Here is a 16611-nt window from a genome sequence, read left to right as displayed (position 1 = left end):
TTCCCCCCTCCCCTACCAGCACTGAATTTTGTTAGTCTTTTATCTTGGCTAATCTCTTAGGCTAAAACTATTTTTTCCTACAACAAATATTTGATAAGTACCAATTAAGGCTGGTTACAATGGTGGCAATTTTGTGGAGCTCAAGCAACCACAGTAGCTGTCCTTGTGGTATTTATCTTGTTTATCACCACAGAGTGCATATACCACGAAACCTTGCAATATCTTATCATGTTTTTATTTCATAAATTTAATGATATTGAGTACTTTTTCCAAACTTAATGCTATTTACATTTTTTCTTTGAGATTTGACTCACTAATTTTACTGACTAATTGTTTGTACTTTTTATTTCTTTGTAAGACCTATTTATTTAGCAAGGCTAGACACCTACTTTTAGTTTTTGAATAATAAAAATTATACTTCATAAACAAAGGCATCAACTTTAAAATAAATTAACATTTGTATGTAATTTCTTTTAAGAAATAATATATATGCTAATCAATTATTTTTATATATTAAAAATAAAAATAAACAATAATTGATTCTGGTGTAAAAAAGATACCCTTAAAGGCAAATAGTTTTGAAAAAATACAAAATACAAAAATAGGAATAAGTAAGATACAAATATCAAACAAATACTTTCATATGACTAATGTCAAAATATAGATGACATAGTCTTCAGAAATAGTCATGCAGATTCAAAATGCCATTTCACTTAATAATGAAATGCAAAGTCAAAAAGATGAAATATTTCTAGATTAAATATTTCCATTGGATTAAATATTGCTGGCAAAGTCATACCATTGTTATTGAAAATGCCTATGTATACGAAAGTTTTTTGTTTACCATCTAAGATCGATTCTTTCAAAGAAGAAAATATCAACTCTCTCAGCATTTTTTTTTAAAGATTTATTTATTTATTCATACAGAACTGGGGTACAGGCCAGAGATGCGGCGGGTGAGCGGCTTCACCAGAGACAGAGTAGAGAGCAGCACAGGCAGAATGACGAAGTACACTGCTGAGGGGAACAGCGGGCGGGTCAGGAGAGGTCTGCCACGCCATGTGGATCTCCTCTGGGGCAGGCGGGGATCGAACTCATGCGGAAGTAGCTTTTGATTCTTAGTGCAGTGCTTTAACCCACTGCACCACCAGGGAGGGCCCGAAAATATCAACTCTATCAGAATGCATGCTTACATACCAAAGAGTAGCAGGAGCTCTCCAGACACATCTTACACTACCTATTCACCTGGCTGTGTAGCCTGATGCTGGGAGCAACTGAGTGAGTGACCTGACTGAGACACAGGCACTTTAGTGCCCAGTGTCTTCACCATTCACGGACATGAGATGGGCAGGGTGGTAATGGACTCCAAGAAGCATTCAACTCTATGATAGGGGACATGACTTATACACATACCACATCACCAAGTGGTATTAGCCTAATGAATATGATGGAGGAAATGCATACTACCAGTTATGCTGTGAGTAAACAAAACAGTCAATTTTAATAATGGTGATGACAACAACCAGCAAAGTCCCACAAAGTCCAACCTGCCAGTTTTCCCATCATACTCTAGTCCCTTGACTGACCTGTTTGGTGTAAGTGATCTCGGGCCACCTCAAATAAGCGCAGGTGCTTGTTGGTGATGGGGTTGAAAGAGCCACAGGCGAGGAGTATGACTGGGATTCTACTCTTCATCTTTTCAGGTCTATCCGCATCTGCTGCAGTGGCCACCCTGCGTTTGTGAGGGCAAAAACTCATGTCAGGGGGTTCACACCAATACAACAATCCAGATTAGTGTCTGAATATACCCAGGATATTACTTTTCACAGGTGTGATGACTGAGGAGACAATGACAATAATAACATTTATAGAGGGCTCATCATAAACTAGAAACAGAACACTAAACACTAAATTTAGGTGTAAGTTTTGTCTCACCAAATCCTTTCAACCACCTTGCGTGGTTACTTAGGTGGTTTAGAAATTTTAGAAGCAACAGGACCAGAAATGAAAGCTTGGTCACCTGACTCCAGAGACCATGTTCTACTTATAAACTTGAAACCCTCCCTGGACTCTAAGGAATCACATTGGTATCAAACGTGACTCCACTGGCTGTGTGATCTGCCAGTATGTCATCTCTCACAGTGCAAGTAGAACTCATGAAGTTCTAAGTAGACTGGAACTATTTAAAAACCTTCTTTTTAAATAATTTCAGACTTACAAAAAAGTTGCAATATTTATATAAAGTCCCTTTATATCTTTTACCGAGATTTCCCGAACATTAACATTTTACCATACTTGCTTTACCATTCATTCTTTTTCTACATACACATACCCACACACATACAATCTGTACAGACTTATAAATACTTCTTTTCTGAAATGTTTGAGAAAAGGTATAGACATATCTCTTTACCTCTAAATACTTCAGCATGTGTTTTCTAAGAACAAAGACATTTTCTTATACAACTGCACAGAAGTTATTAAAATCAAGAAGTAAATACTGTTATTGGGCTAGCAGCTGACGTAGAAATTGTTTCTGACTTCACCCCTTGTCCTTTATTTGTGCCCAGGCATTTTGGGAAGGCCCAGCTAATCCTTATATTTCCTTAATCTGTGTCCTCCAGCCCTGGGGGTGAGCTTAAAGGCAGGCAGGACACTGCCAGGGCCCCAGGGAAGGCTGCCAATGTGGTCCTGTGCCTCTGAGATGCTGCCTCTCAGAACAGTGGTGAAGAGTTTCACTCGACTAGGACTTGGCTTACTCCCAGTTCTATCTCTTACTGGCCGTGTGACCTAGGGCAAATCACAGTCCTTGGAGCCTTCACTTCCTCATCTGTAAAATGGGAATATTACTGACTCTTACAGGATTCTTGTGAGGGTAAATGAGTTAAGTATGAGAAAGTGTTTTGATGCATACAAACATTTAATAATCACTGTGGCTGTGGGGATGATGACAACAATGATGAAGAAGATACTGCTACTGCTGACCATAAAAAAATGGAGGATGAGGGAAAAGAAGAGTTGGGATGCTTGTGGTTGGAAGCTTCTAAAATGGCTCCTAATGATCCTCACTTTCTAGTATTTACTGTTGTCTTCTCCCCTTCAGTATGAGGTAGATTCACTAACTGCTTTGAATGAACACACCACAACAAGAGTGGGGTTCCACCTCTGCAAGATTACAAAAAATAACTCTGGCTGTCCTCTTTTGCCTCATTTTTTGCTCACTTGGAGGATGTCGGTTCCCATCTGTGTGGCGCCTCATGGACAGACCCATGGGGAAGGGAACTGAGGAAGACACTGGTGCCAATGCCAGTGGGTCATGAGGAAATGAATCCTGCCATCCACTATGTGAACTAATGTTGGGTGGATGTTTCCCCATGCAAGTCTTCAGATGAGACTGTTGCCCTGTGAATGCCTTGACTGTATTCAAAGTATTGTTACCAGAGGCAGACTTGTAAGAGCCTCTGAGGTAGAAGACCCAGTTAAGGGACATCTAGGTTCCTGACCCACAGAAATCGTAAGGCCATACAGAATTTTTCTTATAAGCTTTTATTTTTGGGTAATTTGCTCGACAGCAATAATATATATGGTGACTATAAGAAGCAATGCATTCACTTCCTCTCATTTGTCAATTATTCCTCTGGCTATAACTCCTCAGGGGTAAGACAGGAAAGGTCTCTGTCAGCAGAACCTGGAACTTCTTTGTGTCCAGGAAAACTGTCTTCATCTGCCCTTTACTGTTTGCTTCTTTAGTCTTGTACCCAACTGCTGCCTGTCTCATAATTTACACTCCACCAACAATGAACTACCTGCTGTGGTTTCTTTGGGTACTTGTCATGGCTTCTTGCCTTTATACATGCTATTTCAGTTTCCTCCAACTGGAATACCTCCAGCACATGACAAACTAGTCTTAACACTAGACTCAGATGATCACTTTACCACTTCAATCACCTTGTCTTGACTGCCTGCTTGGTGCTTGCATTAGTTAATGATGCATTTGGCCACAAGTTCCAGAAGTCTAACCTCAGCGGTTTAAACAAATAGAAGTTTGTTTCTCACATGACAAAACACCTAGAGGTAGGCAGCTGCTGGCACCAGATCACCGACTCAAAATGACCTGTCATTCTCTTGGCTTTTCCCTCATAATCACAAGATTGCTGCTGTAGCTACAGCTATCATGATTGATATTCAAGACAAGAAGCTAAAATAGAATGGTTGTCCCTCTTAATCAAGAATTAGCTTTTCCTAATCCCCTGCCACCTCCCCTATAGATTTTAAATACTCTGTGTCTCACTGATCAGAACTAGGTCGATTGTCATCTAGCTTAAGGGAGACTGTGGAAACAAGTATTTAGCTTTGCAGCCTCTCCAGAGGAACAGCAAGGGAAAGGGAATTGGGAATGAAATTAGCTAATGTAGTGTGTCTGCCACAGAACTGGGAATACAATTTTCACTGACAACAACCTTTGGGTTAGGCAATCTCACCTACCCTTAGTAAACCACATGCCACATTCTACTGGTAAAACTGCCCATGTGTCTTTCATATCCACCATAGCAAGTAAATCCCTAAAGAGCAAGAGTGGTGTATCTTCCTTGTTTTTGGATCTCAGCTCCAAGCCCATAGCTTGGCCCAAAGGGGGCTGCAGTAAAGCTCAAAGAGGGAACTGGCCAACTAAAAAGTAGACCTGAGTCCTGGTGGCAGGAAGGCCTAATTCTTAACTATAGTATGAAGATAAGAAAACAAACAAACCCTCTCAGCCTAGGCAGGCTGTGGTTTCCTCAAGGTTCCTTTGAGACAGCAGGTAACGCCCACTACCACAGGAGAAGAAAACAGGCACACCCCTGCTGCAACTTGCTGCTGCTAGCTCCTTCCCAGGATGCAGATGGTTTAATGAGATATTATTTGCAGAGTGTGCTGAGCTATGCTTAAAGAGCAGACTTGTGATGGGTGTATCTGAAGAGGCTGGCTTCCCTTCTCCCTGCCACAACTGTCATGAAGCCTTTCAAAATTCTATTTCAGTTTGACAAAATACAAGTCTTTCAGAGTCCTTACAATGTGAACCTGCAGCATCTCAGGTAATCTGGGGTTTTGATCTATTTTCCAAAGGGTCCAAGAAACTGTAAACGAGAACATTTGTTTGAATGCTGGCATCATCAACAATGGAGTGTGATGATGAGAAGGAGAATAAATGATGTCTAATAAATGTCTTTCTTCTCACGACACATGGGGCCCTACTGCTGTGACGGTGACCTGCCCTGCCAGAGCGACGTCCTGGGCAGCGGGCAGCACCGCCCTGCACAGGCCCTTGTACCTGCTTCACGTGTATGAACTAAATTCCCTTCCAGCCCAAGACCAGAGAAACACAATGACAGGGTGGAGGTGGACTCAGTCCAAGGTCCTTCAGGGGAATAAACCAGGTTGCAGTTAGAGTGCAAGTTCCATCAGACACAGGGCCGGATGCCATGACAGTGGCTCGGCTGCCCTTCATCCAATCATATCTGGCTAGATGAAGCGAGTGTGGGAGGCTGTTTATTGGGAAAGGCTTCTCATCAATAACCATCTAATAGAGATCCAGGGACTGAACAATGATTGCTGCTGAAGGACGTAACAAGTTTAGAGAGGAGGCACACACCCTCCTTGGAATTTATCATCAAATTGGACACAAGACAGAGATTCGACCTCTGGTCCCTTTTCAGCTTACTGCCACCTAAGTTCCGCTCACTCAGATAGTACTGTATCCGGCTCCTTAGATACAACACACTGCTTTCTTTCTCCTCAATTCTGCAAATGTCCTGACCACCTGCGACACTCATCACCCCTGCCTTCAAGGTTTTATCTTCCTACTCTTTACCCAGCAGCGCTTCCTGCACTGTCCTGTGTTACATTTTATTGCTCTCTCCTTGCACTGACCACAGAACTGCCACTGTTTGCATGGCATTCTTCCCCAACTGGAAGGTAAATTCCTACAGGGTGGTTTGAATTCATCTTGGTCCCCTCAGCTCCTGCAGTGTGTTCAGCACATGGGCTCAGGAAACGTGTGTGGATGAGTGACTATTCCTGACCTGGGTTCTCTTTTTCAGATAGTTATCTCTTTTTGGGGTTCTGTCTCAGTTAATGAACTGGGCCTACCAGAGACCCAGAGGCAGTGAGGTTCCTGCCCCAAGACGTACAGTGCCCAACTCAGGATGAAGTCAAACAAGGCATTCCTGTCCCATTGTCACATCTGCCTTGACACACTGGCCCCCTGCACACTGACACCAAGGCCATCACTCTCCCGGAGACCTGGAGGCCACCAGTTCCCACTTTGTCAGGCAAGATGCCAGTGACTGCTTCCAAATTCCCCTTCTAGAGGCCACCATGGGCCTTCGAATATGTGGCAGTGTGTGCTTTCAGACATTGTCCAGAACATCTCTAGCAAGACACCCTGTCTTTCAGCTGTGCATGACAGTTGTTTATTAACATCTACTTGGCAGGACCTCGGCTGGGTACTGGAGGCGCAACGGAAAGTAAGCAGGTGCAGACCCATCCTCACGGTCTTCCAGTTATCTATGGGAAGCACAATTAAACATACAGCCACCACTGGGGTGAGGGCTTGTGGCCATAATGCTGGATAATGGCTCCCCAAATGTCTAATACCTTATCCTAGAACCTGTGGATGTTATGCTACATGGTGAAAGGGACTTTGCCAATGTGACTTAACTAAGGCTCTTCAGATGCGGAGGGTATCCTGAATGAAAGAGGTGGGTCCAATTTAATCGTGAAGATCTTAAGATGTAGGTGAGAAGATCTGATAGAAACTGATGGAAGGACCAAAGCAGCAATCAGAGAAGAGATGCTACACTGCCGGCTTACAAGGTAGAAGAAGAGGCCACAAGCTTAGCAGTGCCAGTGGCCACTAAAGCTGGAACAAAGTAAAAGATTGTCCCTTAAAACCTCCAGAGGAGGCCCTCCCTGGTGGCGCAGCGGGTTAAAGCACAGCACTAAGAAGCTAAAGCCACTTCTGCATGAGTTCTATTCCCGCTTGCCCCGGAGGTGACCACATGGCGTGGCAGACCTCTCCTGACCCGCCCGCTGCTCCCCTCAGCAGTGTACTTCGTTGATCTGCCTGTTCTACTCCCGTCTCTGTCTCTGGTGAATCCGCTCACCATCCACATCTCTGGCCTGTACCCCAGTTCCATATGAATAAATAAATCAATCTTTTAAAAACAAACAAACAAACAAAAACCTCCAGAGGAAATGCTGCCCTGCTTGATTTCAGACATCTGACCCCAGACTTGCAAGAAAATTGTGTGGATTTAAACCAATATCTTGTGGAGATTTGTTACCGCAATTATAGGACATGAACGTACTCACCCATTTAAGGGCAGGCCTTTCAAAGTGACCTTCAAGCTGGGACAGAAAAGATGAAACCATTGAGTGGGTAAGGAGAATCATGATGGGTGTGTCAGGCACAGGGGCCAGCATTTCAAAGATCTAGAAATTAGCACCTCAAGAGGTCAAGAGCGGCAAGGAGGTGAATGTGTTGTGTGTGCACATGAGCTGATGTGTGGGTGACCCACAGTGAGGCTGAGAAGGCTGTGAGGGACCTGCAGGCCACCGAGGGGTCTGTGCCACCTGGAATTTACTCTATGGGCAATGGAGAGCCTGCAGAGAATTTTGATCAGGGCTGGGACTTCCCTGTATTTCTTTTTTGGAGAGCTCTCTGTGCTCCCATAGTGGTGCTCCAGGAAGTCTGGGGGTGGCTTCCCACATGGCCCCTCTGCCTGGCGAGGTCAGGTGCTCACTGGCTTTCCAGAAGCCAGTGGCCTTTCTTGTTGCCTAGACCTCACCTCAATTACTGGGAAATGTGAAGCTGGCCAAGCCCCGCATGTACTAAATTATAACCCAGTGTGCGTCCCTCGACCCATTTGTCACAGGCTGCTGCAGAGACACAGAAAGGAAAGGCAAGCAGGAAGGTTAAGCACTGTCACTGCAGATGTAATGTGCTAATGCTCATCTCTAGGGAGGCAGTCAATTTACCTTTCCTGTGGTGAGGGCCTCTAACGGGACCCAGCCCTGGAAAGTGGCTGCAAACATCTCTGTTTATTATAGACATAAAGCAGATGGCTTCAGGCAGAATGGAAATGAATTCTACAAACATCTTTCATTACACAGACCTCTTGACCGGACTCCTCATCTTAAAGAAAACAAGAGGCGCAGTTCGTATTTGTGGGGTTGACGAGCACATTTTTCAGGACCCAGAGAAATCATTTCCATCTGTGAGAGCATGTCAACTTCTCCAGGGCAATCAACCTTCATGCGAACTCCGGCACTTTTTCTTTTCAAGTTTGTAGGATTCACCGTGGGCGTTGCTATGTGCCCACAGTGCTGCTAAGCACAAAAGCAAAGCAAGTCTCCTTTGTCGGCTTGAGTATATTTCACCAGCCACCCCTTGGAGGAAACAAACATGCCAATTAAGCACTTGCACTAATTATGAGACTCTCAGGAAAGCATGCAGCCTGGTTTGTTCCAGTTTTGAGAATTTTCAAAGGGCTGAAGGACAGAGAATGGGAGGATCTCGTGCAATCCCACACTCACGAGTTGGGAGGGACTAACTTCAGTGGCTGCAGGAAGGTAGAGCTGGGTTTCTTGAATGACAGGCTGGGTGCTGTGCTAACAACTTTATGCACACTGACACAGATTCTTTCAACATGTCTGGAAGGGAGAGGTTTATATTTGCATTTTGGTAAAGTGCCAGTCAACTTCCCCTGGGCCTCAGTGAGCCACATGGACAGTGGGGCTAATCACATGGCTCTCCGAGGGCAGTCACGAGGAATCCTGGAGTTGAGCCACCTCCTATAGAACCTGGCCCCCACTGACTCCTCCAGAAGCATTCGCTCCTTTCTCTATTGCCTCACTATGCTTAAAGTACAATTCACCATTCCCACATCAGCTTCCATATGCTAGTTCATCCTGTTTGAAAAGTCACCCATGGTCAAAGCTGGTAACCCTTAAGAACAACGCTCGAGGAGAGAGCTCGAGGAGGCCTCCTCTGTGTCCTCCTGCTCAGCCCCACCTTAACAACTCAGCTCGAAGCAACGCTTGCACCTGGTATAAAGAGCTGATATTGGGAAGCCGAAGAATGGGTAGCTGAGTATCATTATAGAAGAAATAATATATTATTATAATGAAATATAAATATACCCCAAATTGCAACTTTGAAGTTGAACTCGCCAACTTCGAACAAAGAAGGTAGAGGAGTGGGTAGGAAGTGAACAGTACCTGTGTCTGCATGAGGAGTGCAGAAAATGAAAAGTGCAACCTACCAGCTACCGCAACTGTGCTTCAGAGGCACAGGGATAAATAAAATCTGCCCCGTACCCACCAGGCGGTTACAGTCCAACAGGAAGAACACTGAGTAGCTCGAGGAGGACAGCCTGTTGGCAACCTCCCGATATCCTCTCCCTTCCTCTGCGGTGACAGAACCCCTGTCTTTACCTGGCCTTACTGCTACATTCCCCAGACTCTGCAGCAGCCAGGGGTCATGTGATAAAGAACTGGTCAGTGATTTATGAACAGAAAAGCTGGGTGATACTTCCAAGAATTCTCCTTAAAAGGGAAAGGCACGGCATTCTCCTCCTTTCCATTACTGCTGTCTACAATGTGACGGCCCGAATGTGGCAGCTATATTGAAACAAGTCAAGTTTTGATAGAGAATAAGCCAAGAGAAAGTTTAGATGCTGATGACGCTGAAGTTGTCATGTCAGTCCTGGGCGGCCAAGCTCCAGGTTCCCTTTATCAGGGGCAGAAATAATCTTCTAAGCCAACATTGTTTTCTATTTTTCTCTAGTACGCAGCTAAACCTAATTCTGGTATAGTAATAACTAATACGAATACTTATTAAGTTATTATATAAGGAAATGAAACTGTGTGAACTTTTAGAAGTTTCTATTGCCTCAGTTAAACTTATTCTGTATGCAGAAACTCAAATGGATATTGTTTGAAAGGGAAAATATACCTGAGGGGGGAAAATTCTACCATAACTTAATTTTGTATATGAATTTTTCATGGGAGGTAAAAATCCTTACTCAGGACTCTAGAAGGCTGGAGTGTGTAAGAGTGAGTCTGCTGTTCTTTAGATCACAAAAACCTGACTCTGCCCTATCTCCTTCCCCCCAAAACAGATTCATTATGGCGTGCTGTTGCACTCGGCTCAAGTGGGCATTTGCCATATGGCTTGGCAGTTTAATGGTTTTCTGATACTTGACAAAAATGAAGCACAATCATTTTGCAAGGAGTTTGCGTTCCTAGATGGGTCTTTTCCAAATAACAGCTGTGCCTCAAAATTGAGTTACTCAATTTGCAATTTGTGGACACAATACTCAAACATTTACAAGTGAGCAAAACCTCAAATCACTTGGGCTATTTCCAGGCTTCAGAGTTTATGAAGTTTTTAGCAACGTTATGAGTGTGCAGCTGTCAATAAGCTCAAGCCAACATCTCTGAGCCTCAGACCTGGCAGGCAGCAGTGATGGCCTACTTAGCATCAGGCCATGTGGAGACAGATCATACACCCTTGGGAGAGAATCTGAGAGGGAAATAAGCCTCACCCTAAATCTCTCACAATAAACCCCTATGCTTACCTACCTACTATCTATCGCATTGTGTATCTGATACCCAAATCTCAGCTCCAGACCAGATTCCACCTCTGGGCCTCTACAGGCCTATGGATGATTACCTGGCACTCTTGTTAACAAGCAGGCAGACATGAATTCGATGATAATGAGTATGTCCCAGCTCAGTGACCTTCTGTGTTATCAGTCAGGAGATAGCAAGTAAGATACATTAACAAACAACCCTCAAATCTTCCTAGTTTCAAATAAACAATAAACTTGTACTTCATGTTTGTTATGCCCATAAGCAAAACCCACCAGTTAGTCATGACATCTCCTTATTGTTCCCCATGTACTCCTCTCCTCCCCCACATAGTGACCCTCCAAATATGGCCAATATTCCTCACTCCAAATATGGCCAATATTCCTCACATAAGGTCTTCACTCTCTACCATGACTGATCTCACTCTACTAGAGGGACCCATTACTTTCCAGTATCCATTAAAGTTTCAAAAAATGGCAAACAAGAGAAATAAGCCCTGCTTATTTCATTTCTTCTTTCCCACAACCAACTAACATGGTGAAGAAGCATGGTACTATCAGAAGGCCACCAGTCCATCCCCCAGAATAAAGGAGGGAGGAACATGAGATCTCAGATTGGACAAGGGGCAGGACAGTGCCACTTTCTTGGCTGTGAAGGGCAGTGCCCAGACCAGGGAACAATACTGCTCCTAGAGAGGGGCAGTTGATGTGGACTGGACAGCCTGTTCTACCCTCACAATGGCCTCCATACTTGGGGAGGTGAGAGAAACTCTAGAATCATCTCTCCACCACCAATTTGGCTCCAATCCAATCGCTTTATATGTTAAGCAAATTAACCTGCCCTAATGTATGAATTGAATCAGTCAAACTAATGTAATAAACTGTTGAGCTTTTATATAAGCACTATATAAAGCCCTGATCTTTATACCAATCCAAGGATAAGGTCTTCAGCAATTTGCTCTCCACTAGCATTTATCTGCTAGGCCACATCTGGTATCAGGGCTTTGGAGATCTTTATTACTTCATCTCTCCATTTATCTCCTGACCTCACTCTTTACTCATGCGCTCCATATCCTCACCAGCAGAGACTACCCGCCATCTCTCAGTGTCTTCTGAGTTCCTGCTCCTTGAGCCTCATCTGTCACATTTCCTAAAATTAGAGTGTTCTCTACCACACCAACTTCCCCATGGAACTTCCTCTGGCAGCCCTGGACATCAGTCTTCCCTCTTTGGGTTTCTTAAAGGTGACACAGTGTGTATTATTGAGCTCCTTTCTTGTCTAGCACACTGTAAATCCCTGGGGCACCCCATGTAAATCCCCTGGGATCTAATGCAGATTGGAAGGTCAATAAGGAACACTCAGTTTATTCATTGAGGGTCAAGGCAAAAGTAAAAAGTAAATCCAAATGAGGACCGGAGAGCTCTGGCCACTTCATTCACAGTGAGGCTGAAGTAGGCAGAGGCAGCTGAAGGGAAAACATCCCCCCAGTTGAAAGCAGAGCGCCACACTTGTCTTCCTGCCCATCCCCCTTCTTGTTTCCAATACCTGACATTTCTAGTCTGCCTGGTTTGCTCTACCCCATATGAGTTTCTGTCTCCCAATATGAGGTATCAGCTCCCTTCAGGACTTGAAGTTTGCTTTGACCCCATGAACTGTGACTGCTGCCTTAACTGGATCCTAATTCTTAATGGCCATCCAGGATCCTAATTCTCCTTTGACTTCTGTATTCTCCCTGCTTCTGCCAGGCCTATTTCAGGTCCATGCTCAGAACTGTCTCCTACCTAGTCATGGTCAATGAGCTATATTTAGAGCAGCTCCACACTCTCCACAGCCCTAGGGTGGGGCCTGGGGGTGGGATTGGGGGTAGGGGTGGGTGTAGCTTCCTTGTATAACAGCAAAATGCAGAACTGTTCCTAAAGATGTCAGGGGATTGGCCCATGGCCCTCCTAGTGCCTAAAGCACACAAAAGTGGCCCCATCTGGATTCTTCTCTCTCCCTCACCAAAGCAGCCTGTCAGTTCCACCTCTGTAATATCTTTATACTCCAACCCACTCTCCAACGCTATGGTCATTGCCTTAGAATGGGGCTCATTATTTTGTAACTGTCCCTGAGTGCACTAGTAACCTGTTTCCTGTCTCCGGCATCACCTATTCTGATTCATCCTCTGCACAGCTGCCCAAGGGATCATTTAACATGCACATCTGATTCTCTGCTTAATCCTTTGCTACCCAGAGTTTTTCTGGATAACAGTGAAACTCCTAGCATGGTGTCCATAGCCCTTTGTAACCATGATCTCTTTACCAGCCTCATCTTTACTCTCCAAACCCTTCCACACGCCTGCTCCATCAAACTGCTTCCCACTGCATCCTAAATGCTATGCTCACTCTCATCTTTTCATGCCAAGCTAATGACTACTCCTGCTTCAGTTGTCACTCAGCATCAGCTCTCCAGAAAACTTCTGAATGCCTGTTCTTCTGAGTTGGGGGTTCTCTCCTCTATGCTTCCACACCCCCAAGGAACTTTATTATATTTAATCCCACCCAATTTAATTCTCTGCCCACTGTCTGTCTTCCCAACTAAAAAGCCAGTTCCTTAAGGGCAAAGAGTGCATTTTATTTTTCTACCCCCAGCTCGAAGCAAAATGTGTCCAACATATGTGTATGGAATTTTCAAAGTGAATGTTAGGATGAGTTCAAGGACAATGTCAGGAGGCAGTTCTCTATGGGAGCTCATATTCCTGCGTGTCTGATAAGCTTATCATTCTGGACAACTTTTCAAGATTTAAGTAGAAGAAAGTGTAGCCTTGGAAGATAGAGATACTGTATCTTCCCAGGGCAAAGGTAGGCGTAGTTACTATTCACTTTACTAAAGATAATGCTTCTCTTTGGAGCAGAGGGCAGACTTGTTTATTGCCCATTATAAAATATTTGGGTTCCCTCTGCACAGGTTCCTTCTCTAGTACAATCTGCTGCAGGTGTTGGTATTGCCTGACCCTCTTCATTTCACCTTGTGGGAACTGTTGCTCAGGAAGTGGCACAATAAAATGCTAACATCCGTTTGTTTCTATTCCTGTGAGCAATAAGCCCTTTGTCTCTGATCCAGGAGTCTCATGTTTTCTGCCAGCATCCGTGAAACTGAGGCAGGCTCACTTGTTAGCCTGCAAGTAGAATAAAATTTAGACCCTTCACAGTTTTTGACAGAGTTGAGCAATTATGATTGCTCCTGACCCAGATAATTTCACAGAAGAAAGGACAACTGATAGATTTTGAGAAGGTGTTAGAGGCCATAAGGTCCTGAGCACACTCTTCTACAATACAGCTCTCTTATTTTTATTGGAAGAAGCTCAGATAAAAGTGACTGTCTATATAACAGCAGCCTAGTGGTCCTCACATGGAAATGCTGTCAGCCGAAACCTCCCTTCTCCTATTAGGATAGTGTGTGGGTGGGTCTGAGTCAGGGTTGGGAGTCAGGGGAGAACAGGGTAGGTTGCCCGAGGTTATGCTTGCAAAAGGGACTGGCCAACCCTCTGGTGGAAATGAGAGGGGGGAGTGGTGGTGGTGGTGGATTCCACTTAACAGATTGGAGTTAAGCAGCAGGGACCAGTGCCCAGTGCCTGCTTGTGAGACCTCTGCTGTGTGTGAATGTAGGTGCAGTCTGGTGAGGGACGGGACTCAGCAGATCAGGCTACTTTCTGGCTTTCAGGAATGAAGACTCCAACAAAGGAGAAGGAAGAGTTGCTGACACTAGACTATCAGCCTGGTTCCTAAGATTGCAAACCCCTTTGGAACTAAAGATTGGAACTAACCCTAAAATCAAAAATAAAAATCCTAACCAAGAAGCCAATTTTATTTAGCTTGCATGTTTATTTACTTACTACAAGAAATGTACTACAGAGTCACTGCTGTCAATTTCCTCCAGGCAATAGAAGGCTATCCTGGCTCTTTGTTAAGGGGGAAGAGACTAGGGTAAATTCACTGAACCACAGCAGGGGAGAAGCAGCAAGAATCTTGGTTCACAAGGATAGGTGTTCGCTTGTGAATTTCCCTGGGTGCAACATAACTAAGTCAAGAGCAATCCTTTCCCATCTCATATAATATAATCTCCTCCAGAATTAACAGCCAAGCATCTCATCTTCCCTTCTTTATTGAGCTGTAAGTGGACTGCCACGGTCATGAGCAGGTAACTGCAAATCAGGGCAGTGATCTATGAAGTTAGAACAGGCCTGAGCCAGGTGTAGGGGTCTGATTAATTAAAATCTGTAACTGAATTTGTCCAATATATTTTTAATGGTTGGCATACTCACTAAAGTGTCAGTGGAAAACAGGGTCCAAGAGGTGGGCTGTTCATAGAATCAGCTGCAGTCCCTGTCGTTCTTAAACAGACAAGGCTTGTTTGCTTTCTTCTCTCAGTTACTGCTTTAGAGTCCATTAGCATGATTAGCAGAACACGCTCTGTCCAAATCCCCATGAAAATCCACGCCTAGGCTAACATTTCTTGTGCACATAAGGAAAGACACTCTAACAGTAAAGAACACAGGCCTTTCTTTGGGCCTTGACTGACGATGCCTGTGCTATACTTGGTAAACTTGGCATTTATAAGTTCTGAGTCCCTCAGCAAATCCTTTTGACTTTTATAAAAAGAGGATAGGGCCTCCCAGCTGGTCTAGGGGTTAAGTTCCAGCACTATCACCTTTATGGCCTGAGTTTGATCCCTGGCCAGGGAGCTAACCCATATATGGTATAGGAGACCTTGCCTACTGCTTCCCCTAGCAGTGTATTTCAGTAAATCCACCTGTTCTGCTCCCCACTGTTTCTGGTGAATCCACTCACCCCTTGAATCTCTGGCCTGTACCCTACTTCTATACACTCAAAAAAAAAAAAAAGGCATTGAAAATTAAAAAAACAAGAAAAAAAAAAAGATAACTTAATGCTAGTCTATGAGAGTGCAATGATGAACCAAAAGACAGACGAGGACTCCACCTTTCATGCTGCTTTAAGAGAAGGAAGCAAGTGTCCAAGGCAGAGTCAGGGAATAGGACTCATGGGTGCTAATCCTGCGTAGAGATACTACTATCGAGGACAGAGCCTACCTGTTCCTGCAAGAGCAGGAAAATGAAGTCAGTTTATCTGAGGGCATCTGGCCCTGTGCAGCACAAAATCAGGGGTTTAATAGAATCAGTGCCCTGGTCAGCTCAGCTCTGGGTTGGGGCAGTCTGAGGAGACAAGCATACCTACCACCAGGTCGTGCACAACACCCCAGCAGGCCTATGTTAGGCTCCATCCCACAAAGTCAGGTCTTGTTTACTTCCTTTATCTTAATGAATTAAACAAACAAACAAACAAAAAACAGCAAAGAGGTTAATTTGTTGATTTCTGAAGAACTAATATATTTCTGGTGCTCTGACTGGTGGCTTTTTATACAGGTCATTGTGATACATGGTGATCTGTAAGTATATACACATGTATACATATATGTAGCTATGTAAATACCTTGCATATGTGAATATGTAAGTGTGCATACACGTGTGTGTATATACATGGTGATATATAAGTGCACTTGCTGCAGGCACAGGGTTCCTGGGACCTGGAGGATGGTGCTTTCCCAGAGGTCCTGGTCCTGGCCCCAGGAAACCAGGCAGGTTCCAGGTCCTCAAGATCGATAGATAAACCTAGAATCCAGTCAGGCCTGAAGAACCAAAGACATTTTATACCCAAAGGTTGAGGCAAAGCCAGATAAAGACATCTGGAAGTATCACTTCCAAAATTAAGATGTAAAGTTTCATCCTACAGACCTCTAGACCATATGAATTCTCCCACATGTGCTAGACTTATGAAATGAAGCAAATAATATCAACAGTAGCAAGAATGAGATGATTTAAACTCACTATCTTTCATAAGTGAATGTTCCAGGGGCCGTGTTTTATGGCAGAGGGGGGTGTGCTGGTCTGTCCTATAGCACTGAGATTCCCCTTTCTCCTTG

At 44.2% G+C, this 16611-nt stretch overlaps 1 protein-coding gene across 1 annotated transcript in view; it reads right to left on the bottom strand.

Moving 5' to 3' along the window:
- Positions 1 to 16611, bottom strand: part of NMNAT3 (nicotinamide nucleotide adenylyltransferase 3) — a 103824-nt gene that overhangs the window by 50924 nt on the left and 36289 nt on the right. The window contains exon 2 of the mRNA XM_004682441.2: positions 1587 to 1732. Coding sequence (XP_004682498.1) covers positions 1587 to 1695 — 109 coding nt within the window. The 5' untranslated portion in view covers positions 1696 to 1732. The remainder of the gene's footprint in view (positions 1 to 1586; positions 1733 to 16611) is intronic.

Source organism: Condylura cristata, unplaced genomic scaffold (genome assembly GCF_000260355.1).
Source record: "Condylura cristata isolate star-nosed mole 26May11 unplaced genomic scaffold, ConCri1.0 scaffold00014, whole genome shotgun sequence".
In the NCBI taxonomy this organism is placed as follows: Eukaryota; Metazoa; Chordata; class Mammalia; order Eulipotyphla; family Talpidae; genus Condylura; species Condylura cristata.
Note: the sequence above shows the minus strand (reverse complement) of the source record. Positions and strands in the feature narration are given on the sequence as shown.